A 27,229-nucleotide genomic window follows, 5' to 3' on the forward strand; every position below is an offset into this window, starting at 1 on the left:
TATCTTACAAAGGTTTTTTAAAGAAATTTATAGAAATGGTCTTCACTATAAGATTTACGAAATGAACAGTTCAAATAATCATTGTAGGCTCAAAATGATGCCCACAAAACAAAGTAGGGAATAATATGACAAATAGTGATATGAAAATAAGCCATTCACAATATGAGTTGTTTTGTTTGTATACAATTTGATACCAAATGTCATTTCTTATATTTTTCTCACATAAAATTATAATACTCTCATATTACATATGAGCAATCATATTGCCAAGACTTTAAAAAAAAAATTCCCTTCAATGAGTTATCATCATATTACCTCTTAGTTTTAGTAATCTCATTTGACAAACACTGTCGCACATATAATAATTCTCTCAATTGTAATTGGTTTTAATTCTATTGAGAATCCAATTCAATTAGATTTTTGAGTTGGTTAAATGTGCTGTCCAGTGATTGTTCGATTGTCTTTGACAATTTACTAGTTTAGAGTCTTCTGAAAATATCAAATATTTAAATTCACTATTGTTCTAAAGTTAACCAAATTAGTTTTTTTTTTTTTTTTTTTTTGAATGGCAAAAGAAATCTTTATTAATGAAACATACAAAGTATGGTAAAATATATCAATAAAGAGGAGCTTAGAGCTAACACAAGCTCCAAGCTCTAGTCTCTAGTTGGTGAGAGGCGAACAAGCAAGCAAAGGAAACAAAATAGACAAGAAAGGCAACCGAAATGCAGTCCCAGCTAACAGACAAGAAGTGCAATTCAACCAAAATACATCAATGAAGAGCTTCCTTGCACACCAAAACAGAGCTTCTTGATCAGCACAACAAACTAATAGACAAGACTAGCAGATCAATTGAATAGGGTAATGCGTGCATGAGAGCTGCCATCAATTCATCAAGGTAAAGAAAACCTCATCAGGTCAAATCACTGCTGCCATGCCATGAACATTATCAACCAAAATACACCTCATGAATGAAGGCAATGCCTCACACCTGAGATATTGAAGAGAAGATCATTAATGGAGAAGTGGAATTCTTTGGAAGAGGACTTTAACCAGATTGCAAGTCTTGTGATTCTGAGTTCCTGCAACACCTGTATGTTTACTTGGGAGGCTTGAAAGAGACACTCATTTCTGATCTTCTAGATGGACCAAAGAGTGACCAGTGGTATGGCACTCCAAACTCTCCTCTCCTTTTTCCTGCAAATGTACTGCCCACCACTGCAGCAGATCCTCAATAGAACCAGGAACCACCCAAAGAGTTCCCCACCATTGTAACATCCCAATCCAAATCCTCCACACCATAAGGCAGTGAATCAGTACATGAAGAATTGTTTCCTGTTGTCCTTTGCAGAAGAGACATGAGATAGAAGCAGACCTATCCAATACACCAATCTGTTGCAAGAACACAGATGTTTTAACCTTGTGTTTCTATGCGAGCCAACCAAAAAATTGCACTTTGGGTGGTAGGTAATTGAGCCAAACCAAACTACTAGAACTAATAGTGTTACCAAAGGCAAGGTTAGTATAGTTATATAGAATGGATACAAAGGACTACCCAGGTTTTGATGCTAACCAAAATGCATTGTCTTTTACACCCAGATTTAAAGAAGAAGATGCTGCTAAAATGTTAAGAATTCTGTGAAGCTTTTCCTTTTCCCATTCAAAAAGAGACCTCCTAAAGGTAAGCAACCAATTGTCAGCTGAGTTAGTCATAAAATCCTTAAGTGGTCCCTCCTTATTATTGGACAATTAAAAAAGCCTAGGAAACCCATCTTTGAGGCAAAAAGCCCCACACTGTAGACACCCCATTTTTGACCGACCTTAAGACTCAGACATCACCGATTGAGCGCTCGGTGACATTGCATATCGTGCTCGTTCAGAAGTCTCAGAGTCGCGGCCGTAAGCCCTGCCTCCGGATTTCCGAACCCTCTTCTATGCCTTGTCTCGGTTTGCGAACCAGACTCGGTTTTCTCTGTTTCTTTCCCCGAGGGGAGGGAGAGGTCCCGTAGACCATCTCTCAGTGGCCGTAGGCTACATTTGGTGGCCGTAGGCCATTTTGCCCATTTCGGAGTCCGGTTCCCGGTTTTCGGGATCGTTGGCCGTGTGCCTTGGTTCGGGGCCGCTTAACCATCTCCATTTGCTCTGATTTTTGGCATACTTCCTATTTTCTCCCTTTTGACGGACACTGGGGTCTGAGAAACCCACTTCGTGGCCGAATGCCACTTTCGGTGCTTAACAGCCCATTTTTAGGACCTCGAACTGCGCGTTTTGGCCCCCGAACATTCGTTTTGCAACAGTTTTCGTTCATTTTTGGCAGGTACCTCTGTTTTATCACCGGGGAGGTCACTGAAGGGTGGGAGGCCAGTAATTGTTGCAGCAACCAGTTATACATCCTCCGACGCCCTCCGACGCCCGTTTTTCATACTTCCGGGCTAATGTTGAACACCTTGGGGCCACTTTCTTGAACTTTGAACCACATATTTGTGATGTACACACTTGGGAGGATCCTAAAAGTTGGTGGCCGGCCAGTAATTCCACCTGACCCTTTTGAACCCCTCCTTCCGGGCTAATGTTGAACACCTTGGGGCCACTTTCTTGAACTTTGAACCACATATTTGTGATGTACACACTTGGGAGGATCCTAAAAGTTGGTGGCCGGCCAGTAATTCCACCTGACCCTTTTGAACCCCTCCTTCCGGGCTAATGTTGAACACCTTGGGGCCACTTTCTTGAACTTTGAACCACATATTTGTGATGTGCACACTTGGGAGGATCCTAAAAGTTGGTGGCCGGCCAGTAATTCCACCTGACCCTTTTGAACCCCTCCTTCCGGGCTAATGTTCAACACCTTGGGGCCACTTTCTTGAACTTTGAACCACATATTTGTGATGTACACACATGGGAGGACACCATCATGTGGTGGCCGGCCGCTAAATCAGCTTGACCCTTTTGACCCCTAGCCGGCCGGCTAGGGGGTGTGGCCGGCCGGCCACCTGCAACCAAAATAACTGGCTGGCCGAGATCCTCACACTGTTCACTTTACAGCTGTATAGCTTTATCCCCCAGAAAATATCAATATCCGGGGGATATTTTGTGGGGGAAAGTTGGCCTCCTTTTCCCCCACCTTTACACCCCCTTTTTGGTCCATATAACTAGCAGGCCATATCATATTTTGGGGTTGGAAAAAATTGTCTTCAAGCCTCAATACACATATCTCCCTCCATCTTCCTCATTTTCTAAAAATCCTTAAGTCCTACACCTTGTTTTCTTCATCACCACCAAGCTCTACCACCACCACTCCATTTCAGCAGCAAGGGGAAGAATTCCAGCAGCTTAGAGTCATCAAAATTGGTCCAAGAAGCAACAAAAGACTTGTCTCCAAGGGTGAGTTGCCATTCCCTTTTTTTTGAGCTTTTCTTTGCAATATTTCTTAGCCATCTATGCTTTTTGCTTTGAGCTCCGGCCATAACTGAAAGTGGCCTTATTTTGAGCTCATTTTCATGTCTCATTAAGGGCTCAACCCTGTTTGAGCCCTCCATCTTGCACTTGCTTCATTATCCCTCTAAGATGTCATTTTCTTGCATGATATTTTTAGCCTGTGTGTGATTTGTTTTGGAGCATGTTGTAAACTGATAATAGGCTTATTTTGAGCCCCTCTTCAACATTAAAGAAGGGCTCAACACTGTTTGGGACCTCCATGCTATACTTGCCTTTATACTCCTTTTTTGGTCCCATTTTTGCATGCTTTGGCAGCCTATCATGCTTTCGTTTTTGGCCATTTTACAGTTCTGAAAATAGTCTTATTTTGGTCCATTATTCATGTTTCATTTAGGACCTTCCATGGTTTGGGACCTCCATATGCCACTTCATGTTATATCTCTCTTTTGGTCCCCATTCTTGCATGTTTTGTTAGCCTATCATGCTTTTGTTTTTGGCCATTTTACAGTTCTGAAAATAGTCTTATTTTGGCCCACTCTTCATGTTTTATTAAGGGTCTTTGGTCGTTTGTGGAATATTTTGTATACTTTGTGTTATAGCCACTTTTGAGCTTCATTTTGCATTGCATTTCTAGCATGTTTTTATACTGTTTTGGCCATTTTACAGTTCTGTAAATATGCTTATTTTTGGTCCCTCTTCAATGTTGTAGAAGGAAATTTTTCAGTTTGGGCTGTGCATATGCCACTTGCCTCTTTGGCCACCTTTTGGCCCTTTTTCTTGCATGAGAGTGCAGCCATACCTGTGTTTGTTTTTGGGGTTTTTACAGTTCTGAAAAACATCATATTTTGGGTCCCTCTTCAACATTGTTGAAGGACCCTAACCTGTTTGGGGCCAACAGCTATGAGTTTCTTTTTAATCTCATGTTTAGGGCCATTTCTTGCATGCTAGTTTTGCCCTATCTTTGCTTGCTGTTTGGCCATGTTTTGTACTAATAAAATGCTTATTTTGGGGCTGCCTTGCTTCTGTATTTACATTCCATGTACCAATTTTGCATGTTTGGTATAGCTATAGGCCTTTTCGGGTGCCAAAATTCGTGTTTCGGGACTATTCCGTGCATCGGGTGTGTTTTCGCCTCGTTTCGGGGCTGTTTTCCCCCACATTTCATTGCTGAAAATCCATTAGCATGTTTGCATACCATTTTAGCCATATTGCATTGCGTATGCCATTGCCTCGGTTTGCGTGCCCGCGTGCACGCATTTCGAGGCACTTCATTTTCATCCATCGGCCTCTTATGTGAGTGTGGCTGAGGCTCTCTCATGTTAGTATAAGTCCATGTTGCATTCTATATGTCATTTCCATGCCATTGCCTCGGTTTGCGTGCCCGTGTGCACGTATTTCGAGGCACTTCATTTTCATCCATCGGCCTCTTATGTGAGTGTGGCTGAGGCTCTCTCATGTTAGTATAAGTCCATGTTGCATTCTATATGTCATTTCCATGCCATTGCATTGCGTATGCCATTGTCTCGGTTTGCGTGCCCGCGTGCACGCATTTCGAGGCACTTCATTTTCATCCATCGGCCTCTTATGTGAGTGTGGCTGAGGCTCTCTCATGTTAGTATAAGTCCATGTTGCATTCTATATGTCATTTCCATGCCATTGCATTGCGTATGCCATTGCCTCGGTTTGCGTGCCCGTGTGCACGCATTTCGAGGTACTTCATTTTCATCCATCGGCCTCTTATGTGAGTGTGGCTGAGGCTCTCTCATGTTAGTATAAGTCCATGTTGCATTCTATATGTCATTTTCATGCCATTGCATTGCGTATGCTATTGCCTCGGTTTGCGTGCCCGCGTGCACGCATTTCGAGGCACTTCATTTTCATCCATCGGCCTCTTATGTGAGTGTGGCTGAGGCTCTCTCATGTTAGTATAAGTCCATGTTGCATTCTATATGCCATTTCCATGCCATTGCATTGCGTATGTCATTTTCTCGGTTTGCGTGCCCGTGTGCATGCATTTCGAGGCATCTCTTTTTTACAGCATAGTGCATACTAGGTTGTATCTTAGATCGCATTCTATCATTTTCTCGGTTTGCGTGCCCGTGTGCACGCATTTCGAGGCATCTCTTTTTTACAGCATAGTGCATATTAGGTTGTATCTTAGATCACATTTATGTATTTCCTCGGTTTGCGTGCCCGTGTGCACGCATTTCGAGACATCTCATTTTCATAGCATTGTGCATGCTAAGCTGTATCTTAGTTGCATTCATGCATATCATGCATATTGCATCGTATTCGGAATAGGAGTTAGCCCGGGCACGGGAAACAAGGTGCATTTCGTACTCCGAGTGACGGAATGTGTCTCAATTCCCCAGTCACCGACACTCCGGATCATCCATGATGGAGTTAGGTTTTATTGTGTTTTCATGTGCATTCATCCTATATTGAATTGTGCAATTCGACTCCTCGGCCATCATGCCTCGGTATGCGTGATTGGTGGCACGAGGATCGAGGCATGCATATATTTGTGAAAATACATTGCTATGCCCCTTTCCTGCTCTCTGTTGCAGCAAAATGAAGAATCAACAACTTTTTAGAGCTTGGCACGCTTTCCAAGAATAACTGCTAAACAGAGGCTAATTGGGGCATCCCAGTGGATTTCCGCGCAAGGCAGCCCAGACATGCATCATTCATCAGAAGCAAGGCAGTCCCTGGCTTGCATGCCAGTTTTATTTACTTTCTTAGTTAATTTGTTAATTAAGTAGGAATTTGTATATTTTTCGGACTGTAATATTTGGACTGTAATATTTTTTTCATTTGGGACTGTATTATTTATTCGGACCCTCTGCGCGAGGGCACTACTGTAATAAGTGTGCGTGAGTGTGTTGTATGTCTTCCAACCCCACGTCTTTCTCCCTTTTATTTATCCGCTTATGATGGTTAGATTATGGCATATTTCAATTAGCATACAGTATGATAGTATGTTTGCATTCATTCATCTGTTTTGCATGCACCGGGCTCGGCGCATCATACTAACTGCATTATACTTTCAATTTCCAAATTGAATACATGATAGTTGTAGCATTTCATATGCCATCTTAGAATAGCCGAGCCTGCTATAGTTGCATTTTTGCATGTGTTGCATTAGGCATTTCTGTATACTTAGGATTCATGCATGATTTCTAATAAATTCCTATTTTGGCTTGGAGTACTCGGTAAGTTTTATGCTTTAGCATCCTTGCATGCGTGTGAGTGAATGCCATGAATAGCATGCTTACTATGAGGCTATGTGCTTATATGATATAACTGCCTGAATGCCTGTGGATGGAGGCTGGGTTATCTGAATTGGAGTAAATCATCAAATGTTTCAAGCCTACCTGCGGGTAGCAAACCATTTTCAAAAAAGCGAACATGAAATGTTTTCTTGTTCCAAATTCAGGCGATCCAGTCTATACTTGTATGCTGTGCGCATCACATAGTAACCTAGGCTAATAACCGGAATAAGGACACACAAAGTTTTCAAAAATTGATATCATGGTTAGTAGAGGCCGGTCTATGACCGGGCGAGCGGGGGTGCTCACGAAGTGACCTTCCCCAATCGTACCCAAGTTCCCGAGCCGAGGTAACTTTGGTAATGACGGACACGTGGCCTTTTGGCACCGAGTCAGGGTTTCCTAAATTTCCCAAAATAAAATATTTAGGTGGCGACTCTGTATCTGGCAAAGCAGTGCATGTTTGGCACTTCTTTCAAAAATCTGTTTTCTCAAAACGATTTGCCGGATTTGGACTCTTTGGTTCAGATTAAGAACCGTGACTACGAATCGAGTCCGAGCTGTAGCGAGGTCCCCAGCGGGCTTGTTACAGTTTCTGGCGACTCTGCTGGGGATTTAGAGAACTTGACTCGAACTCGTGATATCTGTTTTTGACTACACTTGTGTGCTTCTTTGCATTGCATTTGCATTGGTGCGCCTAGGACACCGTGTTTGCCATCTGCTATTCCTGAACGGTTTGCCAGAGGCTTGTCTTGTCAAGGCATGACCATAAGGCTGACCGGTTGTGGGCTTTGCCAGTATGGGAACACAAACCCCGGTTTTACCGGGGCACCCTCTTTGACCATTCGACCTAGTGCATATTCGGATCCATAGTGACCATTCCAAATTAGGACAGGTTGCTTACCCGGTTATAGGTTGTTTGAAACCGCTCTGTGCGTAGTGAAACCCTAGTTCCTGACAAAATAGGACAGGGAAACCCTACCCCAACATAGGGGTGTTTTGGCTCTCACTTATCTGTTATGTGCTTTAGAGTGCGTCTCTACAGGAATGCATGTATCAGTATACGAGTTTGGGCATCAGGCCTGCGGGCATCAGTTCAGTATTGTTAGTATCAGGCCTGCGGGCATCAGTTCAGTATATGAGTTTGGGTATCAAGCCTGCGGGCATCAGTTCAGTATTGTCAGTATCAGGCCTGCGGGCATCAGTTCAGTATTATGGGTATCAGGCCTGCGGGCATCAGCTAGTATTTGAGAATCAGCTATCTGCAGGTATCAGATTCTGTTTTAGGGAACAGTGAAACAGGGATAATGATCAGTGTTTGAGGACAGTGTGTATTCAGCTTATCAACTGTGTGTTGTTATGCCCGGCTGTGTGTCATGCATTTTATTTTAAGCTGTTATGCTGTCCGTTTATCTGTTTATTTATTTCCTTTTCGCTTTATTTATCTTTTGCTAGGTCAGTTCTAGCACAATTGCTTCCAACCCAGCAGGCATTCCCCAAGCACTTTGGACACGAGGTCGTCGACTCAATCGATCTGAGGATCTAATCGACGGACAGCCAGTGTTCCATTCTCTACCCCCTGTTACCAGAAGAAAGCAGAAAAAGCGCAGTGTATCTGAACAGAGATCACCAGAACAGTGGTTTCCCCCATCAGAGGACAAGCGGATTGAGATCCCCATTGAGACAGATCTGCCAGTAGTTCAGATAGATCAAAACAGTATGGCGGCACCAACAGGAGTTGAGGAGATGATGCGCCAAATGCAAGAAACCATGCGGGCCATGCAGCAGGATGCCGTTCGCCGGGATGAACTCGCTAAGCAACAAGCTGAGATTATGACCCAGCAGGCTGAGCTGATTACCAGACTGCAACAACAGAATACAGCGTCTGCTTCACAACAAGTCCCTCATCCGGCAGGGGCTCCATTACCTGAGCAGGCACCTACTGTTCAGAATGCCCCACCAAATGCCCAGAATACCCTGCCGAATGTCCAAAACTTACAAGAGGACACGAATCTTCCAACGGGGCCAGCTCCGCCCCCGCTTCCACCACAACTGTCCAAGGTCCATACACCCAATCGCCCCGACTCTCCCTTCGAGTTCGAGGTTGATCATATAGCTCTGAAATTGAGCAAACTGGAGAAGCTCTTTAAGAAATCCCAAGGGATCAAGGCTATGCCGGATATCGAAGACGGATATACCGAGGAGGCCGTAACACTCCCCGATAGGTTCAAAATGCCACAAATCGACCGCTTTGACGGGTCCGGCGACCCCATGGTCCATCTCCGACTGTTTGCAGACATCTTGCGGCCAATGGGCCTAACACGACCACAGAAGCTTTCACTATTCGGCCGAACCCTGTCGGGTGTGGCCGCCCACTGGTACGCAAAGTTACAAGATGAAGTGAAAAGGAATTGGGATGAAATGGCTGAGGTCTTTGTCGCGCAATATTCATACAACACTCAGATCGAGATCACAACCCGTGATCTCGAAACGACAAGGCAAGAGCCCAAGGAAACTTTCTCGGACTTTGTAATCCGATGGAGGGCAAAGGCGTCAATGATGACTTTAAGGCCCACTGACAAAGATCAAATCCGGATGATTGTGCGCAATCTCCACCCAAAGTTGATGCAGAGAATGATTGTAGTCCCCTTTCCTACTTTCGCAGATTTACATGAGATGGGGGTGCAAATCGAAGATGCAATGAAACAAGGTCTGTTTGACCACGACAGGGAACAACCGAGGAGGACTTTCAACCGTAACAACAATGCGGGCCCGAGTGGCGCTGCAAATACGAGAGCCTCGGAAGTTAGTATGGTCACCACCACTCCCCCTCCCCCTCCAAGGCCCATGGCTGCCACACCCTTCTCCGGCGCGTCCGGAAGCAACATACAAACCAACCGATTCCAACCGCGAGGCCAAAGAACCTTTACCCCACTATATATGCCCCTGACCAAAGTTCTGGGAATATTGATTAGGAAAAAGCATTTGAAACCCCTGGAGCCCAAGCCACTACCGAGTCCACTCCCCCCCTCTTATGACCCAGCAAAATACTGTGCGTATCACCAACAACACGGTCACGACACCGACCGGTGTTACAGATTGCGTCATGAGATCCAGGATCTTATTGACAAACAGGTGATCGCGCCTCCTGATAAACCCAATGTCACAACCAACCCTCTCCCACCACATAACCAAGCTCTTCCTTCCAATAGAATCAATTTTATCCAGACTGGGGTCGCATCTTACGATCCTAGCATCTATATTACACCCACCCACCTACCCAAACCGGAGGTGCTCCTCCCCGATTGCACTGACTTCTTGTGCATGGTGGACATCTCCAAAACCCAACCAGAACCGATGGTGGTGACCATCGAAGACGGGGCAGGGCAGATTTCAGGAGAGAGTGAGATTGTTGAATCTGGGACTGGACAGAGTTTTGCTGGGGGAACCTATGATCCAAGCGAGTATATCCTATCAACGAGCCGAATTGGGCTAGGTATAGAATTGCCAGAGACAGGAGAGCTATGCATGATCCGGGGGGATGGATCTGGGCTATGGGCAGGTGATCTGACAACCGTAGAGGAGGACTTTGCCAACTTGCAATTTTTCGATGACCAGGAACTGGGGGATGCGTCAATCAACTGGTACGATTATGAGGGATCAGCGGAGGCCACTGGATGGCTCGAGGATCAACCAGATGAAGTAGGGGAAGCCCAACCAGAACAGAGCCCGGCAGGGGCAGAGGTATCAGTTGTGGCCGGAATGGCCGAAAGTCAAGTTGTATCGCCGGAGAGCGCCGGTGCTAAGAATTTCGCTCGAGACTTGGGCATTATGGATACGGGAATTGTTGAACAACCAGCTGTACTGATGCAGCAGGAACGAGAAAAGTTTGAGGATGCCGAGAGAATTAGGAAAGCTAAGGGCCCTGAGGGGACTGAAAGTGCTGTGTGCACGAAGATAGAGAATGCCGCGAGCATGTGGACAGGGAGTACTGCGAGTGCAACTAAACCGGAGCCAGACAGGTGTCTGTTGGCTACCGACGGAATGTGGTGGGAAGATGATGACTTATGTCTTGCCCACACGGATGAAGACTGGGGGAATAATCAACCGGATGACACTTGGTACCTCGATGAGGTTGACCACATGACGAGAAGTGGGCGGTACTTCAAACCCCCACACCTGGACCAACCCGAGGCATCCAGGAAGGATAGAGAAGCGGAGAAACAGAAGGAGAAGCAGATTGAAGATGAAGCTGTGCTGAAACAGTTAAAAAAGATACAAGCAGACATCTCTATCTGGGGACTGTTAATGGCATCACGAGTACATAGAGAAGCTGTCCTATCTGCTATGGACAAGTCCAAACTCTCCATAGACACCACGCCTGAACAGCTGGTTGGGCTGGTTTTTTCGGGAGGAGGTTCCCCGGCATTAACCTTTTCGGACAAGGAGCTACTGCCTGAGGGCACAAATCATAACAAACCTCTCTATATTTCTGTGGAGTGTAGAGATAAGTGGATACCGGTGGTACTTGTTGATACCGGGTCTGCGATTAATGTCTGCCCGACCAGGACGGCATATGCAATCGGGTTGAAGCCCATGGACTTCGTCCCAACTACCCAAGTGATCAGAGCATACGACAATACCAGCAGAGAAGTGATGGGGACTGTTAAAATTCAAACCAAGGTTGGTCCAGGACAACACAGCATTGAATTTCATATCTTGGACGTTCCTGCAACCTTTAACCTACTTTTGGGGCGACCGTGGTTGCACCAGGTCAAAGCAGTCTCTTCCACTCTACATCAAATGCTAAAGTACCCCCACGGGAAAGGGGTAGCGATCGTTTTTGGGAATTCATCAATCCATCCGCCGTCGGAAGTGTCCACACCTGTCGTGGAGATCGAGCACGGCACGGAGGATGTGTTTTTGTCGGGGTTCACTTTGGCCGAGGCTCAAGTGGTGCAGAATGTCATGGCTGTGAATGAGGGTATGTACGTTAGTGCTCAATCTATCTACCTCATGAACAAGCTAAAACATACCCCCGGGATGGGATTAGGGAGAAGCGGCCGGAAGGGCGTCTCAGTGTTGGCCGAAGCGCCACACAACCCTCACACCTTTGGACTGGGTTATCTGCCCACCAAAGAGGACTGGGTGAGGAAAGGAAAAGAAATGGCCGGAAGAACCAGGGCAAAGAAGGCTGGGAAGCCATTTGAGTTAATGCATAGGCCCATCTGGGGTACCCTAAACGGACGCTTCGTCCGGGAGGGGGAAGACTTTCCATTCTGCGGCTTCCCAGAGCCATGGCTGAACGTGGAGAAGAAGCGCGTGCCTGGTTTTGAAATCTTCTTCGACATACAATTATCTGGGGATGACGTTGCCGAAGCGCAGACAGACCCACCAACTGAGGTTGAGCAGTGTAGAACAGTGGATCCTGAGAGCACAGAGCTTGAAATGGGGGTAGCACTGGCGAGTCTACTTTTAGATCCTCCGATCGACCAAGAGTGCTTGGGGGATAACTCTTCGGTTTCTATGATTGGAGATGAAATAGCTGCGGGCTTTCCAGCACTGATCTTGGATGCATCTATCGCACCTTCTCTCATCTGGCAATATGAAGAAGGCTTTTTATCTAGCAGCTCCGGGTCAGGTAGTGAGCCGGAATCTGATCCCACCGAATCTTGTGTGTCGGAATCAGATTCCAGCTCGACTGAGTCTGAGTCCGGTATTCCTGGGGGTGATAACCCGGATGCCACAGTCCTGTCTAGGTCGTCATTTTCATTTTCTTTTGAGTCTGTTGTAACAGAGGAATCTGACGGCTTGGAAATATTTAATGAGAATGATGTGGATGTGCTTTCCGAGTATTTTTCTGTGCCTTTGATTTATTGCTTAAATCAGGATTTTCAAAATTTTGATGAAAACAACGAGGGAGAAATTCCCCCAGTTTTGCAACGGTTAATTGATCAAGAGCAGGAAAGATTTGTTAAACCTTTAATGGATGAAATCACTACTGTGAATGTTGGTACTGAGAAGGACCCGCGGCTGGTCCAGATCGGGTCCACGTTGTCTTCGGAGGAGCGCGAGCGCTTAGTCGCTTTATTAAAAGATTTCAAAGATGTTTTCGCGTGGTCCTACGAAGACATGCCTGGAATCGATCCTGAGATTGTACAGCACCGGATCCCTCTTGATCCCGAGGCCCGCCCTGTCAAACAGAAACTCAGAAGGATCCGCCCGGACTGGGCTCTCAAAATTAAAGAAGAGGTCACCAAGCAAATTGACGCAGGGTTCCTGCTGGTATCTGAATACCCAACTTGGTTGGCCAACATTGTTCCGGTGCCGAAGAAGGATGGCAGAATTCGGGTCTGTGTAGACTTCAGAGATTTGAACAGGGCCAGTCCGAAGGACGACTTTCCTTTGCCACACATTGATGAATTGGTGGATTTCAAGGCAGGACACGCCTTGCTTTCGTTTATGGATGGTTTCTCAGGCTATAATCAGATAGTAATGGCACCCGAAGACCGGGAGAAGACTGCGTTCACTACCCCGTAGGGTACATATTGTTATAGAGTGATGCCATTAGGGTTGAAAAATGCTGGAGCTACGTATCAACGGGCAGCAACTACAATATTGCATGATAGGATCCATAAAGAGGTCGAGGTGCATGTGGACGACATGATTGTCAAGTCCAAAGAAAGAGAGGGCCACTACACTGCCTTACAAAAATTCTTTCAAAGGATCAAAGAGTTTCGGCTACGACTAAATCCCCAGAAATGCACGTTTGGTGTTACAGCAGGGAAGATGCTAGGGTTTCTGATTACACAAAGGGGCATCGAGGTCGACCCTTCCAAAATCAAGGCCATCTTAGAAATGCCACCACCAAGGACTGAAAAGGAGGTGCGAGGCTTTCTGGGTAAAGTGCAATTCATAAGACGGTTTATTTCTAAATTAACCTTGACTTGTGAACCACTTTTTGTTCTCCTGAAGAAAGGAAAGAAATTCCAATGGGACGGCCGATGTCAATCAGCTTTTGAGCAGATCAAAGAGTATCTACAGAACTCGCCCGTGTTGTCACCACCAGAGCCAGGGAGACCGTTGATATTGTACCTTTCGGTAACTGAGACTACCATGGGCTGCATGCTCGCGCAGGAGTCAGAAGACAAAGTGGAAAGAGCCATTTACTATCTGAGCAAAAAGATGCTGGATTACGAGACCCGCTATACACCGCTGGAGAAGGCTTGTTTGGCCTTGGTATGGGCAACCAGGAAGCTGCGGCACTACCTGTTAGCTCACTCTGTAATGTTGGTTTCGCGTTTGGATCCCATCAAATATCTTTTCGAGAAACCAGCACTTACGGGTAGGCTAGCCCGTTGGCTGCTGTTGCTCTCCGAATTTGATTTAAAGTATGTAACGCGCAAGTCAGTAAAAGGGAGAGCGGTAGCGGAGTTCCTTGCCGACCACCCGGTTGAGGGGGATGAAGCGGTTGAGTATCTATTCCCAGATGAAGCCATTCTGCACGTCGAAGATGAAACTTGGACGATGTACTTTGATGGAGCGTCAAACCAGTATGGGTATGGGATAGGGGTGTTGCTGATAGCGCCTGACGATTCTCGTATCCCTTTAGCATTCAAGCTTCGGTTTAAAGTCTCCAACAATGAGGCAGAGTATGAGGCATGTATTGCTGGCCTGGAAGCAGCCCTAGAACTAGGGGCAAGACGGTTGGACGTCATTGGGGACTCGAACCTTGTTGTGTCTCAAGCAAAAGGAGATTGGAAAGTCAAGGAGGAAAGGATGATAATTTACCACCAAACCTTGGATTTGTTAATTCCTCGGTTTGAGAAGCTAAATTTCACCCACCTCGTAAGAGAGAACAACAGGTTCGCAGATTCATTAGTAACTCTATCTTCTATGATAGACATCCCGTCCGGAGTCCGAATGCGTCCAGTCATTATTGATCAGAAGTTTGCGCCAGCATACGAGTCGATTTCCGCCATAGATGAGGCTCAAGATGGCAACCCCTGGTATTACGACATCTGGAACTTCTTGGAAAATGAGACATATCCACTAGGGGCAAATGCCAAGGATAAGAGGGCCATCAGAAGAATGGCTGCTCAGTTTATCATCTGTGGGGGTAAGCTGTACAAAAGGGGCCATCTGGGAATGCATAAGCTCTGTGTAGAAGCTGAAGAGTCGAAGCGCCTGATGGAGGCCATCCATGGGGGGGAGTGCGGTGCACACATGAATGGAGTAATGCTGGCCAGAAAGATCCTCAGACAGGGCTACTACTGGTCAACCATGGAGGAGGATTGTATTAGTTTTGTTCGGCGATGCCACAAGTGTCAAATTCATGCAAACCGCATGAACATCCCGCCGTCAAAGCTGTACAACATGACTTCACCATGGCCTTTTTCGGTTTGGGGAATTGATGTGATCGGAGCTGTTACCCCGAAGGGGTCAAACGGGCATGAGTTTATCCTAGTAGCGATAGATTATTTCACAAAGTGGGTCGAGGCCCAATCATACGCGGTGTTGAAGGCGTCGCACGTCGCAAAGTTCATCAGAAACAACATCATCTGTCGCTGCGGGGTGCCAAACGAGATAATTTCAGATAATGGTTCCCACTTCAAGAAAGAAGTGATAGACTTGTTGGAAAAATACAATGTGGCTTTCCATAAGTCATCTACATACCGGCCGCAAACCAACGGAGCGGTTGAGGCCGCCAACAAGAATATCAAGCATATACTGCAGAAGATGGTGGGAACCTACCGGGATTGGCCAGACAAGCTGCCATTTGCTCTGTGGGGCTACAGGACTTCAATCAGAACTTCTACTGGAGTAACTCCATATTCATTGGTCTATGGAATGGAGGCTGTTCTACCCATTGAGATTGAGGTTCCGTCGTTACGAGTATTGGCTGAGTGCCAAATAGCCGAAGCAGATTGGCAGCAAAGCAGATTCGAAGAACTCATGCTCTTTGATGAAAGAAGACTGAAAGCACTGTACCACATCCAAGGTTATTAACGCAGAATTGCCCGGGCTTTCAACAAGAAGGTTAAGTCCAGGAATCTGAAAAAAGGAGATTTGGTGCTCAAAGACAACCGAGCTCCCATCCACGACCCAAGGGGCAAGTTCAAACCCAATTGGACTGGTCCTTACATCATCAAAGCTATCTGGTCAGGTGGAGCTGTGGTTCTGATGGATCTAGATGGCTTGGAGTTCTCACAACCGATCAATATGGACAAGTTGAAGAAATATTACCCTTGAGAGGCTCGCTAGGCCGAAAACCCGAAAGGGCGACCTAGGCAAAAGTCAGAGCACAAAAAATTAGAAAATATAAAAACTGAGCTCGCAAGGTTGAAAACCCGCAAAGGGCGGCCTTGGCAAAAGTTAGAGCGCAAAAGGAGAGTGAAAATACTCGAGTGAACCTCGGCCTGAACTACGTAAGGCTTGATTCCCATCTTTAGGATACGTAGGCAACTTCACCTTGAAGTTCAGCCATAAACGTTTCCCCGATCAACTCTGTCCATTTTGATCATCTCAGTCATCTTTATCCATCAGCATTTATCGCGATCTCCGGTACAGTGCTGTTCAGACTAGGGGCAACTTTTCGTTGCCGCGACGGTGCAAAGTTACTCAGACTAGGGGCAACTTTCCGTTGCTATGAAGTGCCGCATTGTTCTTCAGACTAGGGGCAACTTTCCAGTTGCAGGGATCTGGGGTTGTGCATCTCAGTGACAGATCTTCGACGTGTCCAGTTCTGATCCACATCGAAAATAGTTTTGAAAAGTTTTGATAAAAGTTGACTTTGTTCAAAGTAATCTTTTTACAACTAAGACCATTTTTGGACCAAAGCGGAAAATTTTTAGTACCACAACTTTCAATTTCATTGATTTCAAAACTATGTTCTCCTGCTCTTATATACAATCGAGGTTGCTCTTTTAGTACATTCATAAAGAAAACTTGAAAATACTAATAAAGCAATAAATTTGGGGCATAGTTGAATCAAGTATCTCTGCGTCCCCTCCCAGAGCTGGACGAAGCATCTGATGCCAAGCTAGGCCCAACCTGTGCCTCCTCATTAAGCCAATCCAAGCACTCATCAGACAAAGTGCAGCTGAAAGTGGAAGCAGGGGCCAGAAGCTCTCTAGTCCTCCATGCTGTGGTATATCGGGCAAGCTGTGCAACCCGGATCGGGAAAGCGGCTGGGTACTCAATCCCCTCCGGTGGGCAGGTCTGATCATGACCAAACTGACGCAGGAACCGGAACGGAAAATAGAATACGCAGTGGGTTAGACCAATCAATTGGATCCCAATCAGCCGAGACATACTATAGCTCATTGCCGGGAGGTTGAGCCAAGGACAACGCCAAGCAATGCCGTCTGCGGACAAATTGCACATCCAATCGAACCACCACCTTTCGTCAAGAGCATTGACTAGGCGCTGTCGAAAGAAGTAGCCTTGAGCTGAATAGGCCGGGCAAGAGTCCACAACCTGCAACTTGTCCATTAACCATACCTAGGGGAGGGATGGAAAATGAGAGAATAAAGAACAGAGAGATGTACGATGAGAGAAAAGTAAGACAAGGGTTTTGTGAGAAAAACCGAGCCTGAGGGTCGAGTGATGTGACCAAAATATATCTGTAAGGTTGGGTGGGAAACATTACCTGCAGCAGCAGTGGACTCCCAGCAAACCTAGTCGCCTCCCGGCGATAGACAGAATCTAAGCCCATCAGTGTCTCGGCCAAGGTCATGGCAATACAGCTCTTTCCTTCTCTCAAGCCTTGGGCGACTTCAATCAGGCGAATGCTAGCCCCGCCGAAGCTCGAGGAAAGCAGAAAGTGAGACAACAAACACAAGCAGAGGACGTGTTGCCGGAAACCCTGCCAATAATGGTTGTTGCGGTCACCGGCGTCGGAAAAACGATGGATCAAGCCGAGGATGTCTAGTTCCCCACTGCAGATCAGAGATCGAGCGTCATGCGCCGTGAGCCCACACATCCGCCCTAAAGCCTGAGCATGGCCAAAACAGAGCTGGGGCAAGATCACTTCAGAGCATTCAGACTCCATCAAAACCTGAAAATCTTCGAAAGTGGGACACATCTCTTGGCCGCCAAAGCTAAAAACGTGCGTCACTGGGTTCCAGAACCTTGCCGCGGCATGGAGAAAAGGGAGCTGTAGTGGAGTACGGCTCAGCGTGAATAGTGCATTCAAGCCGAAACCCCGGAAGTTCAGCTTTTCCGAGCCATCTAGAGAAGAGATCCAAGATGTGAGATTTTCCGCGAGAAACGCCTCCATCTTTGTGTAAAACTAAGATGAAATGAATGTTCCCGAAGTTGAGGCTTTTATAGAGGGAAAAATACTATTCATGGGGACACGTGTCAAAAACCAGGTGGCTGCAGGAATAAGTGGCCAGCCGGCCACCTTTTCTGGCTGGCCGGCCATTTACTTTTTACAAAACTGGCCGGCCGGCTCCCTCTCTCCACAAAATTGGCCGGCCGGCTCCCAAAGGTGGCCGGCAATGCTGCAGTGTATCCCCTTGGCCCTGTTTTACCCTTCGAGGGAAAGTTTCAAGCATTTCCATGCAACGGGAGAGTCAAAGGCCTTCATTTCCCTCTGTTTCGGATGCGTTCCGGTGCCCAGATCGTCCGAAGTACACTCTCGAGTTGTTGTTTTGATTATCGAGTTGTTGTTTTGATTATCGAGTTGTTGTTTTGCTTATCGAGTTGTTTGTCGAGTGGACGTGTTTCGTGTTTTCGAGTCATTACTTTCTGATTAAACAATCTTTGTTTTAAGTCTTGTTTATTTGCGTTGTCAACGTTATTACATTTTGTTTATCGAGTTGTAAACTTGCTAAAGGTTCTGTTATATCTTAGTAAGTTGAGTTGCTTAGTTTGTTGTGTCGGTTCACTACCTGACTTGGTGATTACACAGTGCACATTCCCATTCAATTTCATTTTTGTGCAAAATAAAATGATGCGATACGATGCTAAAGTTTAAAATACAAACACCCTTTCAAAAGCTGTTTCATTCTATCATGCTTTACAACAAACAAAGGTACAAGTTTTACAAAAAATAAAACTGCCTAACAATGTGCAAAGTGCTACAAACTACTAGCAAAAAGAAAAATAAAGCAGGAAACAGCAGCATCAATGTCCTCGGGAGCGGGAATGAGAAGCACTCCTCATCCTCTTCTGCGGAACAACCTCTGCACCATCATCATCATCTGAGTCGGAGCTGTCATCCTCAGGATCCCCCTCAGCCTCGCCTCTGTTCCCCGAACCAAGACCGGAGCCCCCCTCCTCAGCAGATGTCTCTGACTGACGGTCGGTAGCCTCCTCCTCCTCCTCATCATCCTCCTCCTCCTCCTCCTCCTCCTCCTCATCAGGCTCCGCCTCCACAACGTGAGCCCTGCGTCTGCGGACAGGCCCTCCTCGAGCTCCTCGAAAAGGCCTAGATGGCCCGGCTCCTCGGAAAGGCCGGGATGGCCCAGCCCCCTGAAAAGGCCCGGATGACCCAACTCCCTGAAAAGGCCCAGATGGCCCAGCTCCCCAAGGAGGCCCAGGTGGCCTGGCCTGCAGCTGACCGGACCATGAAGGCATCTGAAAACAAAGAGTTCAATTCAAATACATCAGTCCAAATATATACATCAGATGCAGATACAAGCGAAGGCTACGTGAAGTAGGTGCATGTAAATACAGTGTACAAGTGGGGTGTGTGTCAGATGTGCTCTACACAAGTAGTCTATCGATGCAGTAGAAATCAGCATGTCATCAGAAGTATGATAAATGCCAGAAAACTGAAAGGTACCTGAATGCCCGCGACAGACAACTGTGCCTCCCTACGCAGGACCATGCCCTCGAGTGTGGCCACCAGTCCAACCACCTCCTCCATGTACCCTCGCGGTGGCTGCAAATATGAGCTCATAATCATCAGTGAACAAAAGAATGTCTAAACATCTGAATGATGAATGAAAAACAGTGAAGCATACCAGCGGTGAGTCAGGATCAATGGCGTATCGATCACTGGGCATCGGAGGCTCTAGCGGGATCGGGGTCGGAGAGATAGCCCCATACTGCCACGCCATCAACTCAGTTGGCATATCTGGCCATCCAGGATGAGGATAAGTCGACGGAATCGGAGGAACCGGTCTACCCCCACCTCTAGATGTACCAGCCCTACTAGTAGAAGGGGCATCTGCAGCCCGAGCCCGAGCCTGGCCTGAGGATGACATACCAGCAGGTCTCGTCATCGGGGTGCGAGCTCCCGTCAATGGAGGCATCAAATATATGTGACGGTAAGTGGCATAGTCCCCCTCCTCGAGATATAGTAAAGCATCGCTACCCAGCATGGCGCCGACTACCTCCGAGAAAGAGAGCCTGTCAGCAGTCCGCATACTGACTGGGGGTACTGCGGGAGGATCCTGAGAAAGATACCCCCATACCTGACGCAGAAAGCGTTCCCCCAGGAACCATGCCCTGCCAACCGGCCCTTCGAGCAGGACCCTATACTGGGAGGTGTCCGACCCTCCGGTATACTGAAGTCGGAGACCATCACCCAGGGGTGCCCAAGGCTGCCATGAGATCTGCGGATGATAAATGCATAAACCAATCAGAAATCAGGAATATACAGAGCAAATTAAAGATGAAAATGAAAGGAACTGGAAGTTCTGAAGTACCTCCGAATGCCGCACAGTGTCAAAGTACTGTCGCAGGTAAATGAGGGTCTCTCGAGGTCTCGGCCGGTGCGGGCCCTCGAACACTAGTGAATATGGGGTCATGGGGGGCCCTGCCACCTCCAACTCTGGGGCTAATGCTAGGAAGTATACATAGACCCATAGCTGAGGAAAAGCAGTGCAGAATGTAAGTACAAAGTGCTGAGAGCAAAATACAGACTGTAAAAGTGCGCTGTGAGTGCAATGTACAAGTAATGAAGAGCAGAAATGTAAATCAAGGGGACAGAAAAGTACCTCCCAGGCTCTCCAGTAGCCGCCAAGTAAATCTCCCCGCCCGCGGGAGGTCGCGCTCATATAAAAGTAAAGGGTAGCCAGGCCGGCGCCACTCCAGTCATATCGACGGACCTGTGATAGGTCAACCAGAGCACTCAGAAGGTATAGCCCGACGGTGTTCCCTCTATCGGCGAACAGGGTAGTCCCGAAGAGGAACATAAGGAAACCACGGGCGTACTGCTCCGTCTCCTCAAGAGTCTCGGGCACCATCTCCGCCCGTCGGAAGTGGGAAGAGAACCAAGTGTATCGGACTCTCCCAGAAACCCTGTCAACAGGCGGGCGAGCCCCCAATAGATACATCCAAGCGGCCTCCCACTAGCCCATATCCTCATCATAGGGGATGGGCCAACCTCCTATGTCCAAGCCAGTCAACACAGCGAAGTCTAGAGGCGTCATGGTCATGTCTCCGGTGGCAGAGAAATGAAAGGAGTTGGTGGTGTCCCACCATCTCTCTACCAAGGCTGCCATCAAAGTCCCCCTGGCAGAACAACGTGACAACCCAATGCAGAAAGCCCCGAATCCTGCCAAGTCTACTAAATCTCGGACACCCTCCGGGAGCTCAGCGTACCAGTCCCGCGCGGCGGTGGAACCATATCCCCGTACACTGCGAGAACCAACCTGCATTCAGAATGAATGCATGTGTCAATAATGAAATGAATGGGCTGTGTGCCAATGAGATGAAATGGGCTGTGTGCCGATGAAATGAAATGGGCTGCGTGCCAATGAAATGAACTGGGCTGCGTGTTCAGAAAATTTAAAGTTTGGGCTGCGTGTTCAACTTTCTATCAGTGTGGGCTGCGTGTTCACTATTCTAATCTAGGCTGCGTGTTCAGAAAATTTAAAGTTTGGGCTGCGTGTTCAACTTTCAACTAGTGTGGGCTGCGTGTTCACTATTCTAATCTGGGCTGCGTGTTCAGAAAATTTAAAGTTTGGGCTGCGTGTTCAACTTTCTATCAGTGTGGGCTGCGTGTTCACTATTCTAATCTGGGCTGCGTGTTCAGAAAATTTAAAGTTTGGGCTGCGTGTTCAACTTTCAACTAGTGTGGGCTGCGTGTTCACTATTCTAATCTGGGCTGCGTGTTCAGAAAATTTAAAGTTTGGGCTGCGTGTTCAACTTTCTATCAGTGTGGGCTGCGTGTTCACTATTCTAATCTGGGCTGCGTGTTCAGAAAATTTAAAGTTTGGGCTGCGTGTTCAACTTTCAACGAGTGTGGGCTGCGTGTTCACTATTCTAATCTGGGCTGCGTGTTCAGAAAATTTAAAGTTTGGGCTGCGTGTTCAACTTTCTATCAGTGTGGGCTGCGTGTTCACTATTCTAATCTGGGCTGCGTGTTCAGAAAATTTAAAATTTGGGCTGCGTGTTCAACTTTCAACTAGTGTGGGCTGCGTGTTCACTATTCTAATCTGGGCTGCGTGTTCAGAAAATTTAAAGTTTGGGCTGCGTGTTCAACTTTCTATCAGTGTGGGCTGCGTGTTCACTATTCTAATCTGGGCTGCGTGTTCAGAAAATTTAAAGTTTGGGGCTGCGTGTTCAACTTTCTATCAGTGTCGGCTGCGTGTTCACTATTCTAATCTGGGCTGCGTGTTCAGAAAATTTAAAGTTTGGGCTGCGTGTTCAACTTTCAACGAGTGTGGGCTGCGTGTTCAGAAAATTTAAAGTTTGGGCTGCGTGTTCAACTTTCTATCAGTGTGGGCTGCGTGTTCAGAAAATTTAAAGTTTGGGCTGCGTGTTCAACTTTCAACTAGTGTGGGCTGCGTGTTCACTAGTCTAATCTGGGCTGCGTGTTCAGAAAATTTAAAGTTTGGGCTGCGTGTTCAACTTTCTATCAGTGTGGGCTACGTGTTCACTATTCTAATCTGGGCTGCGTGTTCAGAAAATTTAAAGTTTGGGCTGCGTGTTCAACTTTCTATCAGTGTGGGCTGCGTGTTCACTATTCTAATCTGGGCTGCGTGTTCAGAAAATTTAAAGTTTAGGCTACGTGTTCAACTTTCTATCAGTGTGGGCTGCGTGTTCACTATTCTAATCTGGGCTGCGTGTTCAGAAAATTTAAAGTTTGGGCTGCGTATTCAACTTTCAACGAGTGTGGGCTGCGTGTTCACTATTCTAATCTGGGCTGCGTGTTCAGAAAATTTAAAGTTTGGGCTGCGTGTTCAACTTTCTATCAGTGTGGGCTGCGTGTTCACTATTTTAATCTGGGCTGCGTGTTCAGAAAATTTAAAGTTTGGGCTGCGTGTTCAACTTTCTATCAGTGTGGGCTGCGTGTTCACTATTCTAATCTGGGCTGCGTGTTCAGAAAATTTAAAGTTTGGGCTGCGTGTTCAACTTTCTATCAGTGTGGGCTGCGTGTTCACTATTCTAATCTAGGCTGCGTGTTCAGAAAATTTAAAGTTTGGGCTGCGTGTTCAACTTTCAACGAGTGTGGGCTGCGTGTTCACTATTCTAATCTGGGCTGCGTGTTCAGAAAATTTAAAATTTGGGCTGCGTGTTCAACTTTCTATCAGTGTGGGCTGCGTGTTCACTATTCTAATCTGGGCTGCGTGTTCAGAAAATTTAAAGTTTGGGCTGCGTGTTCAACTTTCAACTAGTGTGGGCTGCGTGTTCACTATTCTAATCTGGGCTGCGTGTTCAAAAAATTTAAAGTTTGGGCTGCGTGTTCAACTTTCTATCAGTGTGGGCTGCGTGTTCACTATTCTAATCTGGGCTGCGTGTTCAGAAAATTTAAAGTTTGGGCTGCGTGTTCAACTTTCAACGAGTGTGGGCTGCGTGTTCACTATTCTAATCTGGGCTGCGTGTTCAGAAAATTTAAAGTTTGGGCTGCGTATTCAACTTTCAACGAGTGTGGGCTGCGTGTTCACTATTCTAATCTGGGCTGCGTGTTCAAAAAATTTAAAGTTTGGGCTGCGTGTTCAACTTTCAACTAGTGTGGGCTGCGTGTTCACTATTCTAATCTGGGCTGCGTGTTCAGAAAATTTAATGTTTGGGCTGCGTGTTCAACTTTCAATCAGTGTGGGCTACGTGTTCACTATTCTAATCTGGGCTGTGTGTTCAGAAAATTTAAAGTGTGGGCTGTGTGTTCACTTTCGAATTCGGGCTGTGTGTTCGACAAATCACTGTTTGAACCGTGTGTTCACCTCTTAACTAATGTGTACTGTGTGTTCGCAATTAATTAATGAGCCAAGTGTTTAGAAATTCAAGTGTTTAAACTACGTGTTCAGGATGCAAGCAAAGTACTATGTTATAAGCTAAACTGCGTGTTCAAGCATGGCAAAGGTGCTGAAATGTACGAAAAATGCAGAAAATGAAGGAAATACCTCTCGGGCCTCATGAGAGAGGTGATGCTCTGGCTTTCGGAGAAGCAGATCCCCAGGTGCTCGCTCGTCAAAGCTAGTGAAGTGACGGAAGACGGCACGCGGAAGGACATGTGCTGGTGGATTGTGCCTCCCGGGAATAAAAGGTCGGACCCTCGGGGGCAAAGTCATAGGATCAAAATCGTCTCCGGCACCTGGAAAGCCTCCGCCGTGGGGAGAATTACCCGCCATTTTCAAAGAATCTGCAAAATGAGCAAAAATGAGCGAAAATGAGCCAAAATTGGAAAAAGTCAACAAAAGTCAACTCTCGGGAAATGAAAAAGTCAACAAAAGTCAACTCCCGAGAAAATCTTCCAAATATTGAGACAAACTTACCTCAAGTGGTGAAAATGAGAAAAGAAGCTCCGAAACCGAAATTTAATCGCTTCAAAGTGTTTAAAACTGAATATTTTTGCGAAAACAACTTGCGTGGGGCGTTGGAAAACGCGTATGGAACTCAGATCTGGAGAAGAAAGTGTTGTAGGAGGCAAGAGAGGAAGAGATCCCGGCTGCATTATATAGGCTCCAAGTCTTGGGATGAAGGAGCATGAAAAAGGAGGTGAAAAGACCAAAATGCCCTCAGATTTGGGCATATGGCCGGCCGGCCACCTTTTCTAGCCGGCCAGCCATTTCCTTTTTGGAAAACCGGCCGGCCAGCCAATTCCTTTTTGCAAAAGTGGCCGGTGGCCTCCCCTTGGGAAGATAAACGGCCGGTGGTGTCCCCCACATGCCCACCTAGCTCTTTGCAAATTTTGAGGAAGATTGGAGTTCCCGGGACCTAAAAAAGTTCAAGAAAAGTACACTTTCTGTCGCGAAATGATCCGCCGGGACTTCAGCTTCAAGTTCTGACATATGTCTCATCATCATTCATCGAAATCGAAGTATATCCTTTTTGAATGAGTTGTAGCCTTTCCGGGAAGCGGATCGGAGGCCGTGATCGAGTTACCTTCGCCGAAACACGCGTTTCCATTGCTCGTTGTTTCGTAACAAACGGGCACGTTGACTTATGCTCACTTTGCACTATCATGCACATGATTCGCATTCTCATGAGCATACTTACATTTTTATGAACATTTCTTGATATTGACATACTTCTGTGCTTGAGCATGCGTTGTCACGCATGTTTCACTCTTGCATTGCGATGCATTCACTCACCGGCACTGCGTGTGTCAAACTTTCGAAATCACATTAAATATATGTTGGTAGCATATTGTACTTGTTGCAATTTCTCTCTTTTACAGGCACGATATTGTATGTACGGTTCAATTGAGGCTGGTGCGACCAGACGAATCGCGCAGGTATCGTATCTTCTCCGTGTGAGACGTGGCGAGGATTGAATAATTCTCCGCATTCTTAACTGCATGAAATGTAGTTTTTGCCTTGCATTCTTGCTTAAAACTGTTGCATCTATTTGCGAATACTTGCTTCATTACAGCTTGCTGCATTTGCATGACCATTGAATTACCTCCGGCTCTGTGCATATCATTTTGCATTTTGCCCCCCCATGCCTGCGGGCACATTTCTGTTTATCTTGTACGTTTGTCTAAGTCTTCGGCCTTGTCAAAAATGGGTCGTCTCTGGGCTTTGACATTCACTCCCGTCACTTGTGACTTCCGAGTTCTGTCAAAGAGGGGCAACTGTAGACACCCCATTTTTGACCGACCTTAAGACTCAGACATCACCGATTGAGCGCTCGGTGACGTTGCATATCGTGCTCGTTCAGAAGTCTCAGAGTCGCGGCCGTAAGCCCTGCCTCCGGATTTCCGAACCCTCTTCTATGCCTTGTCTCGGTTTGCGAACCAGACTCGATTTTCTCTGTTTCTTTCCCCGAGGGGAGGGAGAGGTCCCGTAGACCATCTCTCAGTGGCCGTAGGCTACATTTGGTGGCCGTAGGCCATTTTGCCCATTTCGGAGTCCGGTTCCCGGTTTTCGGGATCGTTGGCCGTGTGCCTTGGTTCAGGGCCGCTTAACCATCTCCATTTGCTCTGATTTTTGGCATACTTCCTATTTTCTCCCTTTTGACGGACACTGGGGTCTGAGAAACCCACTTCGTGGCCGAATGCCACTTTCGGTGCTTAACAGCCCATTTTCGGGACCTCGAACTGCGCGTTTTGGCCCCCGAACATTCGTTTTGCAACGGTTTTCGTTCATTTTTGGCAGGTACCTCTGTTTTATCACCGGGGAGGTCACTGAAGGGTGGGAGGCCAGTAATTGTTGCAGCAACCAGTTATACATCCTCCGACGCCCTCCGACGCCCGTTTTTCATACTTCCGGGCTAATGTTGAACACCTTGGGGCCACTTTCTTGAACTTTGAACCACATATTTGTGATGTACACACTTGGGAGGATCCTAAAAGTTGGTGGCCGGCCAGTAATTCCACCTGACCCTTTTGAACCCCTCCTTCCGGGCTAATGTTGAACACCTTGGGGCCACTTTCTTGAACTTTGAACCACATATTTGTGATGTGCACACTTGGGAGGATCCTAAAAGTTGGTGGCCGGCCAGTAATTCCACCTGACCCTTTTGAACCCCTCCTTCCGGGCTAATGTTCAACACCTTGGGGCCACTTTCTTGAACTTTGAACCACATATTTGTGATGTACACACATGGGAGGACACCATCATGTGGTGGCCGGCCGCTAAATCAGCTTGACCCTTTTGACCCCTAGCCGGCCGGCTAGGGGGTGTGGCCGGCCGGCCACCTGCAACCAAAATAACTGGCCGGCCGAGATCCTCACACTGTTCACTTTACAGCTGTATAGCTTTATCCCCCAGAAAATATCAATATCCGGTGGATATTTTGTGGGGGAAAGTTGGCCTCCTTTTCCCCCACCTTTACACCCCCTTTTTGGTCCATATAACCAGCAGGCCATATCATATTTTGGGGTTGGAAAAAATTGTCTTCAAGCCTCAATACACATATCTCCCTCCATCTTCCTCATTTTCTAAAAATCCTTAAGTCCTACACCTTGTTTTCTTTATCACCACCAAGCTCTACCACCACCACTCCATTTCAGCAGCAAGGGGAAGAATTCCAGCAGCTTAGAGTCATCAAAATTGGTCCAAGAAGCAACAAAAGACTTGTCTCCAAGGGTGAGTTGCTATTCCCTTTTTTTTGAGCTTTTCTTTGCAATATTTCTTAGCCATCTATGCTTTTTGCTTTGAGCTCCGGCCATAACTGAA

General features: G+C 46.8%; 1 protein-coding gene and 1 long non-coding RNA gene across 2 annotated transcripts in view; both read right to left on the minus strand.

Moving 5' to 3' along the window:
- Positions 1 to 752: 752 nt before the first annotated feature.
- The window catches only part of LOC145801378 (uncharacterized), a 32,659-nt gene continuing 6,182 nt past the window's right edge, over positions 753 to 27,229 (minus strand). Inside the window, exon 2 of the long non-coding RNA XR_014342763.1 lies at positions 753 to 1,392. This is a non-coding gene — a long non-coding RNA (uncharacterized LOC145801378). The remainder of the gene's footprint in view (positions 1,393 to 27,229) is intronic.
- LOC145801755 (uncharacterized) lies at positions 18,686 to 20,269 on the minus strand. The gene is made up of 3 exons (XM_082893461.1): positions 19,682 to 20,269; positions 19,501 to 19,599; positions 18,686 to 19,292 (listed from the first exon to the last, which is right to left on the minus strand). Exons 1-3 carry the CDS (start codon positions 20,084 to 20,086, stop codon positions 18,840 to 18,842), a joined length of 957 nt encoding a protein of 318 aa, XP_082749587.1. The 5' UTR covers positions 20,087 to 20,269; the 3' UTR covers positions 18,686 to 18,839.

This window comes from Camellia sinensis, chromosome 10 (genome assembly GCF_055761805.1).
Source record: "Camellia sinensis isolate YWXY chromosome 10, ASM5576180v1, whole genome shotgun sequence".
NCBI lineage: Eukaryota > Viridiplantae > Streptophyta > Magnoliopsida > Ericales > Theaceae > Camellia > Camellia sinensis.

Excerpts from the sequence above, each read along its gene's own strand:
- LOC145801755 (XM_082893461.1), bottom strand. The coding sequence starts at position 20,086 with ATGCGGACTGCTGACAGGCTCTCTTTCTCGGAGGTAGTCGGCGCCATG. Across the intron at positions 19,600-19,681 it reads TTGATCCTGACTCACCGCTG|CCACCGCGAGGGTACATGGA; the intron begins GTATGCTTCACT and ends TCATATTTGCAG. Across the intron at positions 19,293-19,500 it reads TGTCTGTCGCGGGCATTCAG|ATGCCTTCATGGTCCGGTCA; the intron begins GTACCTTTCAGT and ends CTTTGTTTTCAG.